We start from the raw sequence: 9,756 nt of genomic DNA on the forward strand, positions 1-9,756 counted from the left end.
ATTAGAAACACCTTGCTTGGGCTTTCACTTACTGATCTCTTTAATAGAAATACCTACCCTGTGATTCCACATTCTGAATAATTTGTTAAAAAGTCCTTATTTTCTTCCAAAAATGTTTGGTCATTTTATTAGAAACACCTGCATTGTACTACGCATGTATAAATCCACCCTTAATTAATAAATATTTAGGACAACAGTCTACATATTTAATTCTCATTTAGTTAAAGGAAAACAGTGAGGAAACAATTGAAGTTGAATAGACAGACAAGCAAACACTGGTAGAATTAATGATTAAATAATACATTAATTTTTGTAGGAACATCGTTTGGGGAGATCAAACCCCTTTAAATTCAACCCTCTGTAATTTACACTATTTTTGTGTTTCAACAGATGATAAAGACAAACCTGACCAGAGAGAACGACTTTGTCAGAGACAGCGTGATGAGTCTGTCCAATCAGCTGAAGAAGTACGAAAATTATTCAGACATCATGGTCAGCATTAAGAAAGAAATCTCCAGCCTGGGGCTGCAGCTGCTGCAAAAAGATGCTGCTGCAGAAAACAAAGCCCAGGTAACACACACATACATATAAACATATACACAAGCATGTAAACACTGCAAAAAATTATGTTTGTGCTCACAGTAATTAACTGTGATAAAATATAATTGTTGTGAGGGCAGTTTTTTTTTACACTGACCGACTCATTTATTTAATGCATTGTAGACCACAGAAAATAAGAAGCCCAAAGATGCTGTGAAACCACCCAATAAAAAATCTCCAGTGGTCAAAGCTTCACCCAAACAAGCCAAAGAGAAACCAGTTAAGCCGAAGAAGGAGCCGCAAGCCAAGCCGGTCAAAACAGTAAAGCCTGACCCCACTGCCAAGGCCAAGACTCTGGGTCACCAGCCAGGGGTCATCAGAGGAATCACCTATTACAAGGCTTCCAGAACGGATGACTCAGAAGGGGAGAGCACAGGAAGAGGAGATAGAGGTGGGTTGGCCTACATAATAGAGGCCTATAGTGTATATAAATATTGGAGCATGGATGCTGGAATTAATTTATTGGTTAGTTTAGTTGGTTATTTTGCTATTTCATATCTATTTTTCTGTTTTTATTAAATGTTGTTATTAGCTTATTAGCTTCTAGTTTGTTGCTGCCTTCTTTGTTATTTAGCATACAGAACGCCTCACTGGTATTTTCAATGAATGTTGATATATTCATTTAATAGCTGTATCTAACTATTTTAAGCCAGACAGACACTGTGTGATTTTTTTATCGGGTGCGGAGAACTCATCTGCATGTTTCAATGGTTTGTCCTCTATTTATAAGCGTTGTTTCCACTACAGCAGTTTAACAGCGGGTGGTGTTGTGCCGTTTCTGCTCACGAAGGGGAGCGCCTTGTGGTCCGTGGAATTATTTATTTTTACAGGGCTGGACTTTTTGGTGTATGATCTCCTCAGTGAGAATCCCCACCCCATAACCAATCAGTGAGCTTCAACTGCTTACCCCTCCCACTTCTCTTTCGTTGTGGATGTGCAGAATGTCTTAAATGTCCCGTTTTTCAAAGTACAAATTTGGCACGTCACGTCACGTGGTTAATATACCGTCACCATTTTACAGTACCGTCATCATATTTAAATACTGTGGTATACTGAAATACCGTCATACTGCCCAACCCTAAACACTAGTACATTGAAGGCTAATACAAGATTTCCTAACCACATCACGCTTTGAGGAGAACACTAACTACCCACGTACCCACGTACGTCACCTAACAGAGTGATGGTGGAGAGGGAGAGGCATCTTACCTACCAGAGAATGAATGTGCCCAGTAATAGGGCCAACACAGTTACATTGTCATTCTTTGACCGAGTATAAATATAAATAAATAAAACATAATTCATTTTTAGTTATTTAGATAAATATTACAGTTACTGAAAGTTCATTTTTATATTATGGCAAAAATAACACTTCTAAGGGTTCATTAAATCCATGTGTAATCAAACCATCGCTGTGGTCATGGTTCCATAACTGCTGAAAACTCTTTTATTGTTCCAGACTATTACCTAAACCACTTCATTACTTTTCTGTTTGTTAAAGGATATTCAGTAATACAGAGAATTCCAGGCTGTTTGGGTTTTGGCAGGACAGTGGGGAACAGCTGCACGGTGCCAATCGCACTATTCTCAGGATTTCACTCCAAAGCCAGCCTGCATATTATGATCCCTACTGCATCACACAGTAAACAGAGATTGGAGGTGTGGGAGCAGAAAGTGGAGAGAAACATTTTATTACTGTAATTTTACAAGCACCCATTACACACAAACCTGCTGTAAACAGGCCGGATCTGTAAAATACGCTCCATAAAGAGTCCCTTTACCCCCTTCGTAAGAGCAGTAAATGGTAATTGTCAACAGCAGAACAGCTTGGAGGCAGCAGAGGGGGCTTCCCTTGCATTTCAATCCAAATGAAAATGCCTTCATGGTGTCTCTTTGCAAGAAACTCCAAACGTCTCTTGATGTTCGTGGAGCTTCTCTTTATTGTGGTCTGGGGACCTCTTTTTTTATGTTTCTCTTCTGTAATGTGTTTTTATATGACAAAAGTATGTGATTGCAAAACAGTTTTGAATTACCTCAACTTAGTGGTATTTTATTCTCTGCATTTTAGTTTGGTCAAAAATACATAAGCATTTGCAAAAATAGGCTGTAGAAAAAAATGATTGAATTTAATTTGCTATCTGCCCCCAGTAAGTTCGTTCTCATCTACAAGTTAGGGTGAAGCATTTCTATTCTTAGTGTTGTCCAAGGTAGGCGGTGGTGTTGATGAAAGGATTTGTGGTGTTAATGAGGGGCTTTTAGTTGATGATTTAATGGCCACTTGACAATTAGACAGTTAGACAGTTGCAAAACTCTTAACCTGTAAAGAAACAAAAAAGAAAATAATTTTTTTCAGAATTGTGTCACTGCAATTTAATGTAGCTTGTTCAATTCCCATCAAGGGCTCAGTGCTCCATGGTCAAAAAGTCTATAACTCTGGGAATGTCATATGAGTTTTAACCTGTAGATGGTAATAAACAGTAAACAGATTGAGGGGGAGCCTAAGAATATGTATTCAGTTAAAATATTGAATAAATTCTAATTTCTGCAGCTCTTTTATTTTTTGATCATTTTGAGGCTCCACTCAATATGTATTGTTGATTAATTTGAGATAAAGAAATATAAAATGTGAGTTAGGAGTTAACACTTTGTAATTCATTACTGCATTGTTTTTACTTTCAGTAACTACTTTCAGTAGTATCAGTTGGCCTGGATTTCTTCATGTTAATTTATGTGCATCTTGAGGCTCAGCTCAATATGTATTGTTTATAATATTACACTTAATAGATTTTAAAAAATACAGCGGGAATCCCGGTCAAAAGTTTCTATAGCCAGTCCATACAGACTGACTAAAATTAGTAGAAAAAAATAGACCAACGTTTTTAGACTAATTGAGTCTTCTGATCACAAATGGCATAGATTGATTTTAAATTTTAAAATATATGTATATTTTGTTTGCAAGAACGACTTTCTGTACAACGACAAAATGTAGATTTTATACTTGTTGGTTCCTACTATTTTTTCAAATGAAGAAATTGATAAAAGTGCAGAGTCTAATAAACCCAGGAGCCTAGAAGAGTTTGCCTTTAACAGTCTTAGACAGTTGAATTCCTTCTCAGGACCGCTTAACCGGTCCTGCAGTAATACCTGCTGTATTTGCGTCTGGCTCCTTTGCCTGTCCCCATGTGCTCATGGGTAATGTTCCAGACAGCCCCACAGTGCAGGAAGAGAGGGCTCAGATTAGGGTCTCTCCCCTGACGTTGTCTCACGGGGATGTGTTTTGCATGGCCCAACATGAAACGGGCTCGCTCCAAGAACTCTGAATCCAAACATCGCAGCCAGAGACTCGGTTTCAATACAGGAAGTTACTACGAGTGCGACGTCTCATTAATAATAAATACATCTTTTGATGTGTGGCTGTGGAATCCTGAACGCTTGGGGTGAAACACTGAACTCTGGGTTGTAATCTCCCTCCCTGTCTCTCTCCCTTTGCTCCCCTGTCTCTTGACATTTGAAGAAGGCCCGGCCAAAACCCACACCGTCCACCAGATCGAGGGATCCGAACTCGTCCTGGAAGCTGCCGAGGGCACCACAACACCGGCGCCAACAACAACATCCACCACCACCACTGTTGCTATGAGAACGACGACAACAACAACAGCTGCCTCTCAAACAACAGCAAGTGCTGAGGAACTTTTCACCACGGGCTCCACCCAGACCACCCCGGTCACGGAGAAACCGGTCATCACCGTCACACCGGGACTGAAAAGCAAGGACAGCGGTGGAAAGGTCAATGCTAATAAAGCAGGTACTATTGATACATCTTCCCTCAACTCTATTTACATCTGTTCCAGTGTTTTTCCAATCTGGTCATAATGGAGGCCCTGTCCATATTTTTGCACCTTTGTTTTTCCACAATTTGACGTAGTAATAATGACTTAATATCTCGAAATAATTCATTATAGCCTCATACATTTGTCTCAATATCTCAAATAAAGACATTTTGTCTTGACAATGTTACTAAATGGGCCCTATCTTACACCCGCCAACAGTCTATTTTCAGGCCTTATACCTGCATTGTTTAAACAGCACTTATAAATATCTATGCGCTTATAAATATCTATGCGCTTATTAATATCTATGCCGATGGGTGTGGTTGTCTAGGAATGAGGTGTGTTCAGGTATATTGCTGGTGTTTTGCTATCTTGGCAATGGAAAACACAAGTGTGCCCCTGACTGAAAAAAAGCCTAAACAACAGTCAACAGACAGATGTTCATTGCTATTTTGGCAATGGAGGCACTGTTTGGAAATGAAATTTGGAAATGAAATGTCCCATCTATTCGGCTCCCATTATAAGGCTTTTAACATTCTAATTTATTTGACTTTACAACACAAAATAATCTAGTATTGTCTTTAATGTCTCTGAATTTAGACTTATCTAGGATTAATTACTTATTTACTTAAATTTGACCGAACTTTAAAAATAAAGCTCTTTGAAATTTGACTCAAAACAACAATTTGCTATCTCACAATTATGACATACTAACTCAAGATAATCACTTGACACTTCACAATGACTTGTTATCTAATTATTTGACCATATTGACTCCACTTTGTGATAAATGGCTTTTATATTAACATTTCTATCTTTGTGCACCAGGTAAGTCTTTGGAGTGTGAGGGCACCATTGCCTCAGTGGAGATGCCAGAGAAGCACCACAGTTATGGCCGAAATGAAGGGGCTTGGATGAAGGACCCTCTAGCCAAGGACCAAAAAATCTACGTCACCAACTACTACTATGGCAACAACCTGGTAGAATTCCGCAACTTGGAGAATTTCAAGCAAGGTAAGAACCAAACCAAGTGTTCCTCAATTGTAACAGAGGAACACCATGTCGTTGTCTAATGTGTGTGTAATGCATGCTGGGTGTTGTAGTGAGAGGGGACTTGAAATCATGAATTCAGTAAAGACGGTTAAACAAGGTATACTGAAGGATGCAGGGATGAACTACAGGGATTGGACAATGAAACTGAAACACCTGCCATTTTAGTGTGGGAGATTTCCCGGCTAAATTGGACCAGCCTGGTGGCCAATCTTCATTAATTGCACATTGCACCAGTAAGAGCAGAGTGTGAAGGGTCAATTAGCAGGGTAAGAGCACAGTTTTGCTCAAAATATTGCAATGACCACAAAATTATGGGTAACATACCAGAATTCAAAAGAGGACAAATTGTTGGTGCATGTACATCTGTGATGTATCAAGAGCCGCAGTATTCAGGGTAATGTCAGCATAGCAGCAAGAAGGACAAACCACATCCAACAGGATTAACTGTGGAAATAAAAATAAATTATTGTAGTCTAAAACCAGGTGTTTCAGTTTCATTGTCCAAACCCTGTATGTAATATTACCTAAAATTACAAACCCTCCTAAACATTTGACAGGCAACAAGTATACTATACTAACTTTTTCTCTTCACTCTAGGCCGCTGGACTAACCTGTACAAGCTGCCATACAACTGGATAGGAACCGGCCACGTGGTCTTCAATGGTGCCTTCTACTACAACCGAGCCTTCACCAAGAACATCATCAAATACGACCTGCGAATGCGCTACGTAGCAGCCTGGACCCTCCTGCATGACGTGGTCTACGAGGACACTACACCTTGGAAATGGCGTGGCCATTCCGATATCGACTTTGCTGTGGATGAGAGCGGCCTGTGGGTGATCTATCCAGCACTGGACTACGATTACTCGCAGCATGAGGTCATCGTCATCAGCAAGCTGGACCCGGGCGACCTGTCCATGAAGAAGGAGACCACGTGGAAGACGGGCCTGAGGCGCAGCTCATACGGGAACTGCTTCATTGCGTGTGGCGTTCTTTACGCTGTTGACAACTACAATCAGAAAGAGGGCGAAATTTCGTACGCCTACGACACGCACACCAACACCGAGGCCACGCCCAGACTTCCGTTCACCAACGAGTACGCTTTCGTCACACAGGTGGACTACAACCCAAAAGAGAAGTTGCTGTATGCCTGGGACAATGGCCACCAGGTCACCTATAACATTAACTTTGTGGACCAGTAAGGTGCTCCAGACGCCAGTTGATGCCACAGATGCCATCCAATCACTTTCTGTTTATGAAAACATGAAATATGACTTTTTATTGGAGGGAAATTTACAACTTAAAGACACTTTTGACCTCAAACTAAAGGCAATTAAAACTGCATTGGAATGTAATTGTTGGCTTTTTGTTGCCTACATTTGAAATATTCAAGGACCTGCATGGCTGATCAAGATAAGCACATTTTCAGGTTAACATTTTAATATGTTTTTTTAGGCATAAAATATTTGCATTAATAATTACCAAGAAGAGTCTTAAGGAATTGACCAAGGACAATGAGTAACATCTTGCTAAAATCAAGTGAAAGTTTCAAATGTAAAGTCAGAAAGACATCTATATTATGGATGACATTATTATGCACCTTTATGAACTGTAACATTTTATTCCCTTTTATTAAGCAAAAAGAAGTTGTTTATTTTGTTTCTCTTCAGTCATAAACCCAACACCAAAACCGTATAAAATGTTTGTGGTGCTTATTAAATAGATTGTAATGCTGTATGTAAATTCCACATTTATACTCAGCTATTAATTTTGTAAAATAGTATTAATTTTGCATTGTAAATATTTTCTGAACCTGTTATATCTGTAAGGATATAATGTTGTGTTGTTTTTGGTGTAATTATAAAACATTACTTAAACTCCTGGATGAGTTTTCTTAGATCTGCCATTTTATATGTTTCATGTAAGGGGAAGCATTTCACACTTTTCTGCACAGTAGTTGAAATAAATGATCACTCCATTACCACATGTTGAGTTCTGTAGTGGGATCTGGTTTGGGAGCAGTTTTGTTTTTATTCAGTGAAAAATATACAGTAGAAATGCTCAGGCTTTTTGGTGGACAGAATTTTATTGTATCCTGTTATTACTGTTTTTTTTGCACTGTAAGGCCCATCAGAGTATAAGGCGCACAGATTTCTCTCCTGAAAACTGCTTATTTGAGTGGGTAAAGTGCTTCTGTATATTTACAGTAAGCGTTAGATTCTTGAATTTCTCCAGCACTAAGGCTGGAGCATTAGCATTAGCAGTTAACCTGACAGCACTACACTGAGAAACCCTGAATGCTCCGGTAAGCTAGGGTGATGAATAGCATTCTGCTTGAATAGCAAGTATGTTAGCTACTGTAGCTAGTAGCTAATTTAGCTGTAGTTAGCTAACTGGCTTAGCAATTATGCTACCTGGCTAGCAAACACCTTGCATAGGAAACCATAGACAATCAACAGTTTTTCTTGTTTGGTTTAAAAACTGCATTTGCTACATTTAACTTTGCACATATACTCTGAATATAGCATTTGCACAATTTGCACAAGTTTTAGCAGTTAAAGGGGAAATCTAGTGTGAAATGGACCTTTTGGAGTTTAGTGAAACGTGATAACTTGTGTTGAACAGCCTCCGTTACCCCACAGCATTATGAAATACAGTGCTTTTAGCTAATGCTCCTAACAGGCTTACAATGTTAGCAATATGCCCACGCAAAAAAATCACTATTATTTTTACCATTAACAAGCTTAGAGTAGCCATATATAGTAGCGCTGTATATTGGAATGCTGAGGATAAATGGAGGTGGGCTATTTTTAGTTTGTATTTGTTATCATGTTATCATTTTAGCATTAGCCCATTTCACACTAGATTTCTCCTTGAACTGTGCATATATTTTACATATATCATTTGCACAGTGTTTCATAATAAAAGGCTTTTTATCTAACATTGTATTGAGCTGTTCTGCAGCTAGCTTTAGCAGCTAAACCAAACTGAGGCTTGCACGCAGAAACCTGTGAACATTCATAGTTTCTTTACACAATTATAAAAGTTATTCTACATATAAAAACACATGGTTTTAAGATCACACAACACTTCCTCTCGCTAATTGTAATTTTCCCCTTTTGGGTCAGCGGTCATTCTTAGTCTGTCCAGACAGGAAAGTGGACGCACCCTCTGATGGTTTCCAGCAGTTTGTATTTTCAGCAGGGAGATATGGGTGTGGCTTCATTTGACTGACAGATGGGAGTGTGTGCGTGTTGGGAGATGACCCAGGGTTGTGGTTTGACTTTGATGTGCCTAGTTGGTCCCAAAAGGCTCTAAATCCCATCTACCTACCCACACACCCACCCACCCAGCGTCCTTTGAGGCTACCCAGCAGGCTATGGTTTCCGTTGTGCTCGTGCCAAATTCAATACTGCTGTAATGAAACACTAATAAACCCAGATTACCTGTCACATCCTTGCCCTTTGTTTTAAGACATAAGGCAGGCCAGGATCGAACATGCGGTTTAAACATGCTTGTTTTAATCTGCGGGATATTTATTTAAATATAGCAAGTCACACCCAGATATTTTTCCTCTTTCCAGGCTAGTGTGGCCTACGAGGGCGATGACCTCACTCACCTACGCCCAGGACAGACGCTGTGGGCTCACGTTTCAAACAGAGATGTCAGGAATATGATTCATGCAGAATGGTCAGTGTAGGTTAAGCGAATGCAGCTCTATTGTCCAAGACCCCCTAAAGTTCCTACTTGGCAGGTCTGCAAGCCACACTGTGTCACAGCATCAGCTCAGCCTTTCCTACACACGCCCTGCACCGAAACGACTGCGCTGGGGTCGCCTCCTTCATCCGGATCATTAAAAACCTTTGGAAATCTGGATCTGAGGCCAAGAATGGCCAGTGTCTTGCAAAACCCAGAGGTGTGCGGGCTGACAGGATGATGGACAAGCCTTGGTGCTATGTCTCGCTCTTGTGGCCTGCTCTTGACTTTTACATTTACATTGGGCCTTTGCCTCATTTGCACAGCAAACAGAGCTTAACTCCTGCACTGAAATGTGATCAAAATGTAAAGAATTTCCACTGCAGTGTTCCTTAGTTCCTGCTGTTCTACGCCACATTTAAAAGAATGGTTGGGCGAAAAAAATCTGGTTTAGAGTTTTCCACTTAGCTCTGATGTAGTCAATCATGTATGATGTCCACATGTTCCTAGAGCTACAAGACTAAAACTGGATACAATAATCATCCAGATCTTTTTTCATAAATATATACTTACACAT

General features: G+C 39.8%; 1 protein-coding gene across 2 annotated transcripts in view; it reads left to right on the forward strand.

The window, feature by feature from the left end:
* Nucleotides 1–7,469, forward strand: part of olfml2a (olfactomedin-like 2A) — a 32,148-nt gene extending 24,679 nt beyond the window's left edge. The window contains exons 4-8 of one of the 2 annotated variants that reach the window (XM_007229339.4): nucleotides 391–570; nucleotides 724–991; nucleotides 4,118–4,405; nucleotides 5,259–5,444; nucleotides 6,081–7,469. In XM_007229339.4, the coding sequence (XP_007229401.3) occupies nucleotides 391–570; nucleotides 724–991; nucleotides 4,118–4,405; nucleotides 5,259–5,444; nucleotides 6,081–6,685 (1,527 nt within the window). In that variant the 3' untranslated portion in view covers nucleotides 6,686–7,469. Of the gene's footprint in view, nucleotides 1–390; nucleotides 571–723; nucleotides 992–4,114; nucleotides 4,406–5,258; nucleotides 5,445–6,080 lie in introns of both variants that reach the window. The other variant, XM_007229338.4, reaches the window with a different exon arrangement.
* Nucleotides 7,470–9,756: the final 2,287 nt, after the last annotated feature.

This window comes from Astyanax mexicanus, chromosome 12 (genome assembly GCF_023375975.1).
Source record: "Astyanax mexicanus isolate ESR-SI-001 chromosome 12, AstMex3_surface, whole genome shotgun sequence".
Taxonomy (NCBI): domain Eukaryota; kingdom Metazoa; phylum Chordata; class Actinopteri; order Characiformes; family Acestrorhamphidae; genus Astyanax; species Astyanax mexicanus.